Genomic DNA, 16,743 nt, shown 5'->3' with positions numbered 1-16,743 from the left:
CCAGCTAGTTGAGTGGTGTCGCAGCCACGAGCTTGCACTCAATGCCAGTAAGACCAAGTTTGTGGACTTCAGGAAGGGGAAGTTGAGGGAACACACATCAGTCCTCAGAGAAGATCAGCAGTGGAAAGGGTGAATACTTTCAAGTTCCTGGGTGTCAACATCTCTGAGGTTCTATACTAGGTGTAACGTATTGATACAATTACAAAGAAGGCATGACAGTGGCTTTACTTCATTTGGAGTTTGAGGAGACTTGGAGTGTGAAGGTACAAAGTATATTTATTATCAAAGTATTCATACTATATAAAACCTTGAAATTTGTCTTCTTACAGGCAGCCATAAGAACAAAGAAACCCAATTGAACCCATTAAAAAAGACCATCAAACACCCAATGTGCAAAAAAAAAGAACAAATAGTGCAAGCAATAAAAAAAACAAGTAACACTTAGAACAAAACGTAATGAAAGTGAGTTCACAGCCATGAAACCAGTTCATTGCTACAACAGGTCCAGGAGTTCATTACCTGCAAGCCACAGCCTCTGTTCCATGCAGAGACAATTAAACCTTGCAGAGCAGTAAGCTGAACACCGGCCCATTCCTTACCTCTGGCACCGATACCCCAACTTTTTCAATTTGCCATTGCCTTATATCGGCCAAACATCGGTTCACTCCTTGCTCTCGGGCCCATGCCCCACCGCCTTGATTTGACCCATACCTGACCTTTTCAATCTGACCGAGCGCCTAAGTTGGCCAAACATCGGCACATTCATCAATCTTGCGCCCGGACACTCGCAAATTTCTATGGATGCACCGTGAAGATCATTCTAAATGGTTGCATCATCGTCTGGTATGGAGGGGCCACTGCACAAGATTGGGAAAAAAAACTGTAGAACATTAGAAACTCAGCCAGCTCCATCATGGGCACTAGCCTCCCTGGCAATGAGGACACCTTCAAAAGTCCCAGAACATGCTGTCTTCTCCTTGCTACCATTAAGGACGAGGTACTGGAGCTTAAGGATACACACTCAACATTTCAGGAACAGCTTCTTCCCCTCTGAATGGACATTGAACTGATGAATACTATCTCACTACCTCTGTTTTTTCACTACTTATTTAATTTATATATAATTATTTATTGTAATTTATAGTTTTTTTATTATGTATTCCAATGTACTGCTGTTGAAAAAGAACAAATTTCATGACATATGTCAGTGATATTAAACCTTTTCTGATTTGAAGCTGTTTAGCTGTTCCAGTAACCCCTTGCTTAAATTCTTTGAGCTGAATGCTTCATGGTGGCTGGGATGCCAGACCAAAGCTGCAGCAATTCATATTCCTCATGAGGAGCGGTTTCTGTCAAACTGTGGATCTTGCCTCTGACTCTGCAAGTGTTCGTTGCTCTGTAGCGCTAGAGGCTGGGATTTGCTCCGCTCTCCACGGCACTGAGGCGGTGACTGACAGATTGCTCCGGATGCTCCTGTCTGCGAGCTCCACGATGATTTGCCCCACTGCGTGATGAACTGAGGCTGAGGCTCTGGGCCTGCTCCCGCTGCATGTCTATGGACTCACTTTCGTTCCGAATGCTGTTGCTTGTTCCTATTGTTTGCACGATGTGCGTGTGTGTGTGTGCGTGCGTTTTTCTCTCCGCGCATTGATCTTTTTTTTAATGGATTCTTTCGAGTTTCTTGTTTTGTGGCTGTCTGTAAGCAGACAAATCTCAAGTTATATAACTTATACATACTTTGATAATAAATGTACTTTGAACGTTGGTCAGATTGATCCAGATTTTTAAGAGTGCCAGAGAAAACAGGCCAGATTCATTATTTTGTGTTTAGCTTTTACAAAATCAGTGTTTAGATATATCCAGCAGGGGGAGGCAAAACTCTGATTCACTTGGTGATACCCTGCCTTTGAAACCAAAAGCAGCAAATTAGAATGCAAGGCGGTAGAGGCAGGTTCGATTTTGTCATTTAAAAAAAATTGGATAGGTATATGGACAGGAAAGGAATGGAGGGTTAGGGCTGAGTACAGGTAGGTAGAACTAGGTAAGAGTAAGCATCCAGCACGGACTAGAAGGGCCAAGATGGCCTGCTTCCATGCTGTAATTGTTATATGATTATATTAAAAAAACCATATCAGAAAAGAACAATGGAAATAGTAAAGTCATAAGGGAAATGGGTCCAGTATTCAACAAAACGTTCCATACTGCCACAGCAGGTATGCATCATTGTTAGCTATGGAAAAGATGACAACAGAAGCCTTGGCCTACACTTCTTTCCCACATGATTTATTTCTATAATTAGTAAACAAAAATATTGAAATAAATATTAAGTACAACCATTCTCTGCTGTGAGAGGCATGGCGAGCATTTGGGGACCATGAGGCAGTGCACAAGCTGCTTTGTCTTCAACTGTAGTTAAGTACAGGTATCCTTAAATAAAAGTGGTAAGTACAGCCCAGTCCATAAAAGGCAAAGCCCTCTCCATCACTGAGCTCATCTACAAGCAGCACTGCCTCAAGAAAGCAGCGTCTATCATCAGGGACTTGGAGCATTAAGGTGATGGTCGATTCTTGCTGCTGCCATCAGGAAGGAGGTCCCATGAGCCTCAGGTCCCATACCACCAGGTTCAGGAACAGTTATTACCCTTCAACCATCAAATTCCTGAACCTGCGTGAATAACTTCACCCACCTCACTGAACTGATTTCACAACCTATGGATTCACTTTCAAGGATGCAACAACTCGTGTTCGTATGTATTTAATTATTTATTGATAGCTTTTTTTTGTATTTACACAGTTTGTATTCTTTTGGGCATTGCTTGTCAGTCTTTGTGTGTCTTTCATTGACGCTATTGTATTTCTTTGCTTTTCTGTGAATGCCTGCAAGAAAGTGAATCTCAGGGTATGGTGACATAGTAAAATGATTCAATGATTATTGATTGAGGATATTCACTCAGTGGCCACTTTGTTGTACACCTGCTCATTAATGCAAATATCTAATTAGCCAAAAATTAGATATTTGGCAGCAAGTCAATGCACAAAAGCACACAGACATGGTCAAGAGGTTCAGCTGTTATTCAGACCAAACATCAGAATTTGGAAGAAATGTGATGCAAGTGATATTGACCGTGGAATGATTGTTGCTGCCAGATGGGGTGGTTTGAGTATCTCAGAGATTGCTAATCTCCTGGGATTTTCATGCACAGCAGTTTATGGAGGATGGTGCAAGAAACAAAAAACATCCAGTGAGCAATTATTCTGTTTTGTGTGTGAAAACACCTTCTTAATGAGAGAGGTCAGAGAAGAATGGACTGACTGGTTCAAGCAAACAGGAAGGCAATGGTGACTCAGATAACTACACATTACAACAGTGGTGTGCAGAAGAGCATCTCTGAATGCACAACATATTGAACCTTGAAGTGGATGGGCTACAGCAGCAGATGACCAAGAACATGCACGCAGTGGCTACTTTATTAGGTACAGGAGGTACACAAGACCTCACACTTCAGAAGCTTCTTTTTTTCTAAGCTCCGGAGAAACCATTGTTTGATAGAATTCCTGGTGCCAAGCAAGAATTGCCATCTGTTTGCCGCTGGATGCCTCTGCTCATAGTTGTTTCTTCTTAAGGCCTTGAAAGTTACTCAGGCATTGGAGATAGAAGCACGGTTAGAACAGTTTCAGAGGACATATTCAGCCACTGAATGTAATCATAGCTTACCATCTACCTCCCTGTCAGTGTCCTATAATGCCTTTTGCATTTGGAAATTTTTCTAAATATTAAGAGATTTTTAAAGACTAGATTTTTTTTGTCATACGTACGCTGAAACATCAAAACATATGGTAAAGTGCATTGTCAATGACCAGCACAGTCCAAGGACGTACCAGGGCAGTCCAGAAGTGTCACCATGCTTCCAGCACCAAGATAGCTTGTCCACAACATATCAACCGGTACATCTTTGGAATGTGGGAGGAAGCCAATGCGCTCATAGGGAGAATGTACTTCTTACAGACCCCAGAGGGAATTGAATCTGGATTGCTGGCACTGTAAAGCATTATGCTAAGAGCTATGCTCCTCTTTCTTAAACATCTCTGGGAGCTTCACCTCTGTAAATTTCTATGGTAATAAATTCCAAAGTTTCACCAGTCCCTGAATGAAGAAATTACTCTTCATTTCAGACCTTAATATCTTACCTCATATCCTGAGATGATAACCACTAAGTCAGCCAGGCAGGCATCCTCCCTACAGCCAGCTTGTCCAGATCTGTCAAAATCCCTGAAAGTTTAAGTCTCATTCTTCCAAGTTAGCTAACGCAAACTTTTTGACCTAGTGCTAATTCCTCACCTAGTTCCTCACCTTCAACATGCTCTTGGTTCTTTAAGATTTGTGGAAAATTACTTGTATCCTCTTTGATGGAGACGGAATTAAAGCTTTTGTTTATGTTCTCTGCCATTTCCCTGTTGCTTATTATGAACTTCATTTTTTAAACTGTAGAGCTCTGCGTTTGATTTCTTTCTATTTATATATTTATAGGTGCCCTTATTATCTACTTTTATATACCCTGCATTTACTCTCATATTCTTTTTATTGCTTTCTTAATAAACTCATTTGTTCTTTGCCAAAACCTAAACTCCCCTCCCGAAATTTCAGACTTGCTTCTTCATTAGGTATTTTAATGACTTGTAATTTCTCTTTTAGCTCACTGTTTGTTTTGTATTTTTACACCAAACAGAATTCATGACCACGGAAGCTCTTGTATTTGTTCTATAAATGTTAGCCTTTACCTAATCACTGTCATGAATATTAATATAGCTTCCCTGTCATAGCTAGTTCATATCCTCATACCATTTTTTTGTTAGATTTAAGCTCCTGCTTTCAGATTAAACTATTTCACTCTCCACCTCAATGAAGACCTCTATCACTCCTCACTATTACAAGACTACATGCTACAAGATTATGAATTACATTTGTAGAGACACAGCGCAATAATATGTCCTTCCAGCCCAATGAATACCCACCGCCCAATTACACCCATTTGACCGATTAACCGACGAACCTGTATGACTTTGGACTGTGGGAGGAAACCGGAGCACCGGGAGGAAACCCACACAGTTATGGGGAAAAGGTACAAACTCCTTACAGACAGCAGCAGGAATTGAACCAGGATCGCTGGCGCTGTAATAGCATTACACTAACCGCTACGCTACCCTGCTGCCCCAATTAATCTTCTCACTGCACAGTACCCTGTATAGAATAATCTGCTCCCTAGCTGACTGATCAATATGCTGGCTGAATAATTCATCCAGCCACTTTACCTGAATTCTTCCTCCTTAGCTTTATTGCTGATTTGGTTTGGCCAGTCCATAATATTCTTGCTAGGTGCATTTTTAATTTATTTTTTGATCCCATCCCTATTGGGTGGATACCTATAGACAACATTGTCTACTGCCTCTCAGAGCTTCTTAGCTCTACACAGACTGATCTTCTGAACTAACATTCTTACTCACTATTGCCACTGAGGATGGCTGGGACTACATCCAGAGGCCTTGGGTTAAGGTGGAAGGTGAGAAGTTTAAGGGGAACATGAGGGGGAACTCCTTCACTCAGGGGGTTGTGGGAGTATGGAATTCCACCACAAGTGGTGCATGCGAGATCAGTTTCAATGTTTAAGAGAAGTTTGGATAGGTACATGAATGGTCGGGATTTGGTCCTGGTGCAGGTCAATGGGAGTAGGCAGTTTGAATGGTTTCAACATGGACTAGATGGACCGAAGGGCCTGTTTCTGAGCTGTACTTCTCTATTGCACTGACCTCATCCTTCACTAACAATATCAACGTAGTTTTTATTTTGCCTGTCCTTTCTAAATACCAAATCTACTTGTGCATTTAGCTCCCAGTCCAGGTTGTTCTGCAGCCATATCAACTCATCCAGCTTAATACAAATGCTTCATGAATTTAGAGACAACAGCTTTAAGTTCATCATTTTTACTTTAGAAAATATCTTAACGTTTTTATTTTCTACTATAGGCCAATTTGTCTGACTACCATTTTTCCTATCTGGACCTAATTGCTAGTGCTTCAATGCTCAGTAATCTCCTGTCACAATGTAGTTATCCTTTCCAAGAATGGCCCTTTCTCATTTAATATTTCATTGTTTGTAACTGATTCCCCAATTATTCTGCTTGTGAGATTAACAAAATAAATTACAGCAATAATATGTTTTGTAGCAATACAGATTCTAATCTTTAGGCAACGCCTCCACCTCCAGGGAATAGTAATGCTGAGTAGAGTCTATTAAAATGACGGATTGGTAAACTTAATTATCACCAAGCCTTTAACTTTTTCTAAACTCTGCAACTAAGAAGGAGAAGGAGTATCAATTTTATTTCATCATCATCATCATCATCATGTGCCAGACTCTGCCAGAGCCTCGGCGACCACTTTCTTCCACTGCGATCTGTCGGCAGTCAAACCTCTTGCATCTCTGGCGGTGAGGCTGGTCCACTTCTTGATGTTGTCCTCTGTCTGCCTCGGGAGCGGCTTCCTTCTACTCTGCCCTCAATCACAGCGTGTTCCAGTGTGTCACCAGTTCTTGAGATGTGTCCAAAATAGCGAAGTTTCCTTTGGATAATGGTTTCCAGAAGTATTGGTTTCGTGCCAGTCTTTTCTAAGATGAAATTGTTGGATCTCCTTTCAATGTATGGCACCCTTGAGGATCCATCTGTATGTCCACAGCTCAAATGCTGTCAACTTCTTTTCATCAGCAGCTTTTAGGATCCATGTTTCACAGCCGTATAGGACTACTGGCCAGACGAGACTCTGAGGCGTATCCTGGTGTCAGTGCTCACAGATCTATCTTTCCCAATGTTCCAGAGTTTGGTAGTGCTTGTGCGTGCCATTGCTAGCCTTCGCCTTATTTCCTTGCTCATTCATTTGTGTTTGCTATATACATTTACACATCAGGAATTTGCTGTGATGTGTTGGCAAGGCAGGCAGCAAAAAGAAATCAACATTCAACAATTATAAAGAATGAAGAATTATATAGAATAAAATTAGAAATATAGAAATGGAATAAAGTGTGCATGAATACATAAACTGGTTGGCATCCGTCTGTCTTGAGGGACAATGGGTGATGACGATCATCACGAGCCTGGACAAGTCCTGAGCTTGTGATATCCTGAGATGGCCAGTTGTCAAGATCTCCCTCTTGGCCTCAGCAGTATATTCCAAAGGAAAGCTTCTGAAGCAACACATTTGGCACCAGCTTGGCTGCAGGAGCTGCTGAAAGGATGTTCAATGACATCCAGCCACCTTAGGGGCTCCACTCCAGATTTGCTGTCTGGGTTTACTTCCGTAGACTTCGTCTCTCCCGAGGCTTCCCACAAGGCAGGCAGGCTATTTACCCATAGCTGGGGATCTGGTTCATGAGCACCAGGGTGTGTCCACACACCGGTGGGCCTGCATGCTACGTGTGCAGGGGCCAGACCTCCTCCCTGTCCTCTGTAGTTTAGCCTGAGTCCAAAAGGAGTTCAGTTTCTGTGTGTTGCCAGTGAGGAGCCACTGCACGAGGCTCGCTGTTGGAGAGGCTGAGTTCTGGCAGGGAGAGACTTACACATTCAGCTCTCCTGTTCGCAAGACTGCCAGCCAGTGGTGGAAGCTGAACATGAGAGCGAAAAGTACTACCCACTACACTACCACGATAGACACATCGCAACAAACATTTTGACATTTTGACAAACATCTGACATTATTTACAATGTAATAATCTCAGTAGAAATATCCCAGAAATGTTGCACTGTTCTTAAAAATCAACTGTCTCAAATAAAGTACTTCCTCCTGCAAGGGCTTGTGGAATCAGAATCAGATTGAACATTGCTGGTATATTTCCTGAAATGTTTTGTTTTGTGGCAGCGGTACAGTGCAATATATTTTTTAAAACTATGACTTACAATAATAAATATATACAGTAGAACAAGTGGACTCCAGTACATCTACCAGATATGGCATGGAGACCAGCACAGAGGCAACCAAGCTGATGAGAAACAGTGAGGAGCCATCACGGCAAATCTCACCGTCAATGGACAAGATTGTCAAACGGTTCAAGTACTTTGGCGCCATCATCAACCATGAAGAATCAAACCCCGAATTCTTTGCAAGGTCAGCCCAAACAACAGCAATGCTGGCTAAGCTAAAACCCTTCTGCAGAGACAATAACCTTGCTCTCAGATCTACGTTGAAACTCCTGCATGTGCCTGTGCTCTCCATCTTCAGGCAAATCATGGACTTTGACAGCAGAACTGCAAAAGAAGATCCAGGTAGTAGAAATGAGATGCTTTAGAAGGCTCCTCGGCATCTCCTGTACTGACCGTGTTTCAAACAATGAAGTACAATGAACCATCAGCCAGCTCGTGAGACGCTACAAAGATATACTGTCCACAGTAAAGAAGAGGAAACTGAGATGGTGTGGCAACATTACAAGATCAACTGGACTCTCAAAGACCATTCTTCAGGGAACAGTGCAGGGGAGAAGAAAAAAGGGGCAGACAGAGGAAGAAATGGACTGACTACATTGCAGAGTGGACCGGAGAAAGCTTTGCCACAACGCAGGAACTCGCTCACAACCGTGAGAGATGGATTCAACTGGTGCGGTGCTCATCTTTACAAGGCCCCTACAACCAGGGCGGTTTGCGGGATCCGTAGCTGCAATTTGTTCTCTATTTCTTTTAAATACATAATTTGTTACTCAGTTAAACAGTCGTTTGTCCTTTTTATACTTTTTACTCACTTCTATGAAACTTTGCCTAATTGGGCCAAAATGTACTGATCCTGATGTGTCCAGATTAACTGGAATCCACTGTATATATGAAATTAAATTAAGTAAGTAGTGGAAAAAGAGAGCAAAAGAAAACATTGAGGTGGTGTGCATGGCTGAGTTCAATGTCCATTCAGAAATCTGGTGACAGAAGGGAAGAAGCTGTTCCTAAAATGTTGATTGTGTGTCTTCAGGCTCCTGTACCTTCTTCCTGACTGAAGCAATGAGAAGAGAGCATGTCCTGGGTAATGGTGGTCCTTAATGATGGACACCACCTTTCTGACGCATCGCCTCAAGCTTCTGTCCAACATCATTATAATTATGGAAAGATGTCAACAAAATAGAGAGAGTACAGAGAAGATTTACCAGAATGTTACCTGGGTTTCAGCACCTAAGTTACAGGGAAAGATTGAACAAGTTAGGTCTTTATTCTTTGGAGCGTAGAAGGTTGAGGGGGGACTTGATAGAAGTATTTAAAATTATGAGGGGGATAGATAGAGTTGACGTGGATAGGCTTTTTCCATTGAGAGTAGGGGAGGTTCAAACAAGAGGACATGAGTTGAGAGTTAGGGGGCAAAAGTTTAAGAGTAACACGAGGGGGAATTTCTTTACTCAGAGAGTGGTAGCTGTGTGGAACGAGCTTCCAGTAGAAGTGGTAGAGGCAGGTTCGGTATTGTCATTTAAAGCAAAATTGGATAGGTACATGGACAGGAAAGGAATGGAGGGTTATGGACTGAGTGCAGGTCTGTGGGACTAGGTGAGAGTAAACGTTCGGCACGGACTAGAAGAGCCGAGATGGCCTGTTTCCGTGCTGTAATCGTTATATGGTTATATCATAGAGGATAGATGCTTGATTGCAGTGACAGCGGCCACACAGTCTCTAGCCAGCAGAAATAAATGTCTGTCCTCAGAGTCCCACATCCCGATGGAAGGTTGGCGTCAGTTTTAGCAATGAGGAAAAGCAATTGATGGCCTCTGCGTCTCAGAGGAAAAGCTCCAGAGGTGGACTAAGATCCACAAGTACCAAGCTGATACTGCAATCATCTTTTGCTGGAACAACTCCTCAGAAACGACCTTCAAGTTGCCTTCAGGCGGTCTTTGAATCGAGACCTTGCAGCTGAATATTAGTTTCCACTTGGTTTTGCATAAGGGGATATCATAACAAGTGGCAGTTTCTGTGGGTCAGTGGAATGGAAACTGAATTACCTGCATTTATATCACAAAACTACTTGCTCCAAATGCTCGGGAACTCTCCCCTGAAAAATTGACCGTTTTGTAGTATGTGACTGCAGAGTGGCATTGATATGAATCAGTGTCACATGATATCCCCAGACTGAGCTTATGTAGTGGTGAGTTTCCATGTTTCTGCATGTAAACTCTAAAAATGTAGTTCCTGTATTAGTAATTAAAAGTTCAGTAAAATTGAAATATAATTTTGCTCCTTTATTGTCTGTACCTGCACCAACCGAATAAGGGTGTTTTTAAAAGTGTATCACCCACCACATGGTATGCTTACAAAGGGAATATACACATCTTAAAAGAGGAAGGAACAATTTTCTTAAATGGGGAATATAAAAATAACTTAATGAAGAGGAATTTCTTTAGCCAGAGGGCTGATGAATCACTCGTAAAGCTGTCCAGGGATGATACAGAGAGAAAGCGGGAGAATGGAATCGAGACAGAATGATAAATCAGCCATGATTGATGGGAAGAACTCAGCGAGCTGAATCTGCTCCTATATTTTTCAGTGTTATGCACTTAAATACAGAATATATGACAATGTTTTTAGAAGAATGAATATACAGTGTTCACAAAAGGAGGAATATAGAGCATTCTTAACAAAAGAACATATATATATATTCTTAAAATGAGGATAGTCACACTAAGAAACAGTGACACAACAGAACAAAACATCAAAGACTGCAAAGTTGGAATCCAAGGCAGTTTGTTTGTACAAAGATTAATGTTTTTTTAAATAAATAGAAGTAATGTAATAATATTAATTATTCTCCTTGTAGAGCCACAGTTCGCCAAGGAACAGGACCTGTTCTCCAGCATTAACAGCACAAGAATCAGGCTGAACCTCATTGGCTGGATTGATGGTGGCTGCCCCATCACTATGTTTACCCTGGAGCACCGGCCTTTTGGGACCACAGTCTGGACCACCGCACAGCGCACGACACTGTCCAAAGCCTATATCCTGTATGACCTGCAGGAAGCCACATGGTATGAGCTGCAGATGAAGGTGTGTAACAGTGCTGGCTGTACAGAGAAGCAGACGGAATTTGCAACCCTCAACTATGATGGGAGTAAGTACTTCATGAACTTAAGGAACCATGCAATGGTTCCTTGTGTGGTTTCCTTGTCCAGAGGCAAACTTATTATTCAGATACCAATCATACAGGAACTATTACAGTCAGCGTTCCCCCTAATTTGTTTTTACTGCTGCATGGACGAACCATTGTTCTGAGAAGGAAATTTTTACATGGCCTGAAAACTGCTTAGCACTTAATATAAGTAAAGTCCCAGCTACACGGCCACAAAGGCTATGTGTGCAAAACCATTTCAGTTGCTCTGCAGCCGTCCACCTGTTCTTGGAGACCTAAGCTGATGCAACATGTCTTCTATAGTTGTACTTTGGATTTATAGACTTTAACCTCCTATCAAAGTCCAAAACCAGTTTTTTCATGTCAAGGCATGTTTAGAAATGTATAATGAAATGAGAACCCTTCAAATCAAACCTCCAGGCCAAGATATAATGGATTCTTCCATGCTACAAAGGAACAAAGTTCATCCTTGTTACTGACCAATTACAGAATCAGAATCAGAATCAGAATCAGGTTTATTATCACCGGCATGTGACGTGAAATTTGTTAACATAGCAGCAGCAGTTCAATGCAATATTTAATCAAGCAGAGAGAGAGAAAAAAAGTAATAAATAAAATAAAACATAATAATAAATAAACAAATAAATCAATTATGTATATTAAATAAATGTTTTAAAATGCACAAAAACTGAAATATTGTATATTAAAAGAGGAAGCTTCAATGTCCGTTTAGGAATCGGATGACAGAGGGGAAGAAGCTGTTCCTGAATCGCTGAGTGTGTGCCTTCAGGCTTCTGTACCTCCTACCTGATGGAAACAGTGAGAAAAGGGCATGCCCTGGGTGCTGGAGGTCCTTAATAATAGATGCTGCCTTTCTGAGACACCACTCCCTAAAGATGCCCTGGGTAGTTTGTAGGCTAGTGGCCAAGATAGAGCTGAATAAATTTACAACCTTCTGCAGCTTCTTTCGGTCCTGTGCAGTAGCCGCCCCCCCCCCCCCCCCCCCATACCAGACAGTGATGCAGCCTGTCAGAATGCTCTCCACAGTACAACTATAGAAGTTTTTGACTACATTTGTTGACATTCCTAATCTCTTCAAACTCCTAATAAAGTATAGCTGCTGTCTTGCCTTCTTTAAGACTACATCAATATGTTGGTACCGGGTTAGATCCTCAGAGATTTTGACACCCAGGATCTTGAAACTGCTCACTCTCTCCACTTCTGATCCCTCTATGAGGGTTGGTATCTGTTCCTTCGTCTTATCCTTCCTGAAGTCCACAATCAGTTCTTTCATCTTACTGATGTTGTTGCTGCAGCATCACTCCACTAGTTGGCATATCTCACTCCTGTTCGCCCTTTCGTCACCACCTGAGATTCTACCAACAATGGTTATAACATCAGCAAATTTTTAGATGGTATTTCAGCTATGCCTAGCCACACAGTCATGTGTATAAAGACAGTAGAGCAGTGGGCTAAGCACACACCCCTGAGGTGCGCCAGTGTTGACTGTCAGCGAGGAAGATATGCTATCACCAATCTGCACAGACTGTGGTCTTCCGGTTAGGAAGTCGAGGATCCAATTGCAGAGGGAGGTACAAAGGCCCAGGTTCTGCAACTTCTCAATCAGGATTGTGGGAATGATGGTATTAAATGCTGAGCTATAGTCGATGAACTGCATCCTGACGTAAGTGTTTATGTTGTCTAGGTGGTCTAAAGCCGTGTGGAGAGCCGTTGAGATTGTGTCTGCCAATGACCTATTGTGGTGATAGGTAAATTACAATGGGTCCAGGTCCTTGCTGAGGCAGGAGTCCAGTCTAGTCATAACCAACGTCTCAAAGCATTTCATCACTGTTGATGTGAGAGCTACCGGGTGATAGTTATTAAGGCAGCCTACATTATTCTACTTAGGCACTGGTATAATTGTTGCAAGTGGGAACTTCTACCTGGAGCAGTGAGAGGTTGAATACTCCCGCTAGTTGGTCGGCACATGTTTTCAGAGCCTTACCAGGTACTCCATCTTCTGCCTTGCGAGGGTTCCTTCTCTTTAAAGACAGTCTAACATAGGCCTCTGAGACAGAGATCACAGGGTCATCAGGTGCAGCAGGGATCTTCACAGCTGTAGTTATATTCTCCCTTTCAAAGCAGGCATCTGGTTGTGAAGCATCGCTGCCATTCATACTACTGGGTTTCACCTTGTAGGTGGTATAGAGACTCCCATTGACAGAATAAGCTCTCTCTAAATGAGAGACTGTCTCAGTTGAAGAAAACTGAGTCTGGTTTGGATGGGAATATAACAAGATTCATGATATGTATGGACACAATCTTTCAAGTGTGGCCTCATCAGCCTGTTACACAACCGCAGCCTAACTCATATGCTGAACCTGGCCCAAAATGCCCACTGTTTATTCATTTTCATAGATGCTGCTGGACCTCCAGCAGTCCGTATGTGTTGCTCTGGATATCCAGCATCTCTAGAATTTCTCATGTTTATACTTTTGATGGCCTGACTATGAATATGGGCATGTCAAGGGTTTTTTCCGCCATCCTGTCTACCTATGGCACCACATTTAGGGACCATGTATTTGTACTCTTTCATTTCTCTATTCTACAACACACCCCCAGGGTCCAACTTTTCACTGTATAAGCCCTACCCTGATTTGTCTTCCCAAAATGTAGCACCTCACACTTTTCTGAATTAAATTCTGTTTACCATTTCTTGATCCACTTATGCAGCTGACCAAGATCCCACTGTAATTCTTGATAACTATCTTCCCTGTCTATGAAACCACCTACTGAGAGGGATAGTAAATCAGCCACGATGGAATGGCTATGCAGACTCAATGGGCCGAATGGCCTAATTCTGCTCATTAGGCAATTGAATATGTATATAAAAATGAGAAATACTGCAGATGCTGAAAATCCAAAGCAACACACACAAAATGCTAGTGGAACAGCAAGTCAGGCAGCATCTATGAAAATGAATAAAATTCTGACTTATGGTTTTATGGTCCATTTTGAAGTCATATACAATGACTTGAACAGTGTATTCTCTTCTGAATTGTTGACACAGATGACAAATAACAATAGATTGAACACCTAACCCTGAGGGACACCACTAATCATGGGCCTCCAGTCTAAAAAATAATCTTCCAACATCACCCTCTTTTTTTACCCAACCTCCCCCCACCTTCTTTATAGGGCCCCTGCCCCCTTCCTCTTCAGTCCTGATGAAGGGTTTCATCCCAAAATGTTGACTGTTGTTTTCCACGGATGCTGCCCGACCTGCTGAGTTCCTCCAGCTTGTTGTACGTGTTGCTTTGACCCCAGCATCTGCCGTGTACTTTGTGTTTATCATCCTCTGTTTCCTACCTTTAAGCCAATTGTGTGTCCAGTTAGCAAACTCTCCCTGGAGTTCTTGTGACCTAAATTCCCATAGCAGCCTACCATCTAAACCTAAGCAAACTCCTTACTGAATTCCAAATAGACTACATCTAATACCCTGCCCCCATCGACCTTCTTAGTTGGTTGTTTTTTAAATCGAATTTGTGAAACATAATCTCCCATGCACAAAGCCATGCTAGCAATTCCTCATTAATTCTGTCTTTCCAAGTGAATTATATTTTGTCCGTCAGAATCTCCTCTAGTAACTAGTCTATAGTTCTCAGGTTTTTCTTTGCAGCTCTTCTTAAATAAAGACATAACATTAACCAGTCACCAACCTCTGCCATCAGATGATGACACTGAATAGACAAGAGGTGAGAATTGGCATCTAGCAAGGTTCATCCATCCAGTAAGGATAGATGCCCCCTCACCCATAGCCACACTATTTTGTCTCAGTTGATCTCCATGTACTAACAATCTGTCCATGTAATCTAGGATCTTCAAGATGTTGTGAATAAGTAAAACTATATAAGGAATGGATTGTCTTGTGTGCCATTAGGCCTGGAGGAAAAGTATTTATTGTAATATTTAAATCGTCTTGGATTGCTGCCAACATACTCTACTATAACAGTGCTTTTTTTTATTCTGTGGAAGATCATTTTACCAACACTCAATGTCTTGGCAGAAGCTCTGATGTTGACACTGATTTCTGTGCTCCACGTGACTAAAAATCTGTTCTTTTTGGCAGTGCATAACTATTCAAAATCTGATTTAACCATCTTGTTACCTCAAAGAAGGAAAGTAGCCTTAAAAATCAGTAGACCGTGGTCTGCTGGGTAGATGGGGTCATAAAGACAGGTATTACGTGGGGAATAACAGGAGACAATCAAAAAGACTGTATCGGGGAATAGAGATCCATAAATCCTTGAAAGTGATATCACAGGTAGATAAGGTTTTCAGGAGAGCTTTTGGGTCATGGCTTTCATAAATCAATGCAATGAGTATAGATGTAATGTTGAAGTTGTATAAGACATCACTAAGGCAAAATTTGGAGTATTTTGTAGAATTCTTGTCACCTACTTACAGGAAAGATATCAATAAGATTAAAAGAGTACAGAGGAAATTTGCAGGGATGTTGCTGGACTTGAGGACCTGAGTTACAGGCGAAGATGTAAAGGTTAGGACTTTATTCCCTGGAGTGTAAGAGAATGAGGGGAGATTTAATGGAGGTGTATAAAATTATAAGCAGTATAGATATTTTAACCAGAGGGTGATGAATGTGTGGAATTTGTTACCACAGGCAGATGTGGAGGCCAGGTCGTTGGGTGTATTTAAGGCAGAGATTGATAGGTTCTTAATTGGACATGGCATCAAAGGTTATGGGGAGAAGGCCAGGGTATGGGGTTGAGGAGGGGAAAGAAGGATCAGCAGACTCAATCGGCCAAAGGGCCTAATTCTGCTCCTATGTCTTATAGTCTTTTGGTAAATGCAAGCAGGCTTTTTCCCCTGAGGTTGAGTGAGACTGGAACTAGAGGTCATAAGTTAAAGGTGAAAAGTGAAATATTTAAAGGGAAGCTGAGGGGGAACTTCCTTCCTCAGAGGGTGGTGTGAGCTGCCAGCAAAGTTGATGGGTGTGGGGGTCTGAATGCAACACTTAAGAGAAGTTTGAATAAGAGCATTGATGAAAGGGGTATGGAGGGCAATGGTCTATATGTGGTTTGATGTGACTATTCAGAATAACAATTTGGCATGTAGTTGAGCCAAAGTGCCTTACTTCTCTATGAATCTGATGTTATGTAAGGAGACTTTTAAGATTGTGCTATTTGAGCTCTGCTATAACAGTGCATCCACATATTATTAGGCAGTAGTGAGCCATTACCAGCCCCATATTACAGGGAAGCAACATTTCTTGATATATTACAGACTATTGACCTCCTACATACTGCAGCAAAATAACAGCGCCTTATATATTACAGGTAGATTGCACAGCAATACACAGCAGGTCAGAATTTCCTCAAAGCTATTCACCTTCCATTAATTCAATGGCAATGCACTGGAAACTCCATCTGTGCACAGTAATCTGATTTGTGCTGATGACTTAGGACAGGTAATGAGGAAATTCACCTCCCTTCCTGGTGTCCCAGTGGAAATATTCACAGGCAGCAGTAGGCTGCCTAGTAGGAAACTCGTATGTATGATAGGATCTCAGCATTCTCTGTGTTATTTAAAG

The 16,743-nt window shown here is 41.9% G+C and overlaps 1 protein-coding gene across 6 annotated transcripts in view; it reads left to right on the top strand.

Moving 5' to 3' along the window:
• LOC140727541 (cell adhesion molecule DSCAM) overlaps positions 1–16,743 on the top strand; it is a 779,430-nt gene that overhangs the window by 704,850 nt on the left and 57,837 nt on the right. For all 6 annotated transcript variants that reach the window (XM_073045003.1, XM_073045002.1, XM_073045004.1 and 3 more), the window contains one exon: positions 10,824–11,114. In XM_073045003.1, coding sequence (XP_072901104.1) covers positions 10,824–11,114 — 291 coding nt within the window. The remainder of the gene's footprint in view (positions 1–10,823; positions 11,115–16,743) is intronic.

This window comes from Hemitrygon akajei, chromosome 5 (genome assembly GCF_048418815.1).
Source record: "Hemitrygon akajei chromosome 5, sHemAka1.3, whole genome shotgun sequence".
In the NCBI taxonomy this organism is placed as follows: domain Eukaryota; kingdom Metazoa; phylum Chordata; class Chondrichthyes; order Myliobatiformes; family Dasyatidae; genus Hemitrygon; species Hemitrygon akajei.
This window is presented reverse-complemented; position numbering and strand designations above follow the sequence as displayed.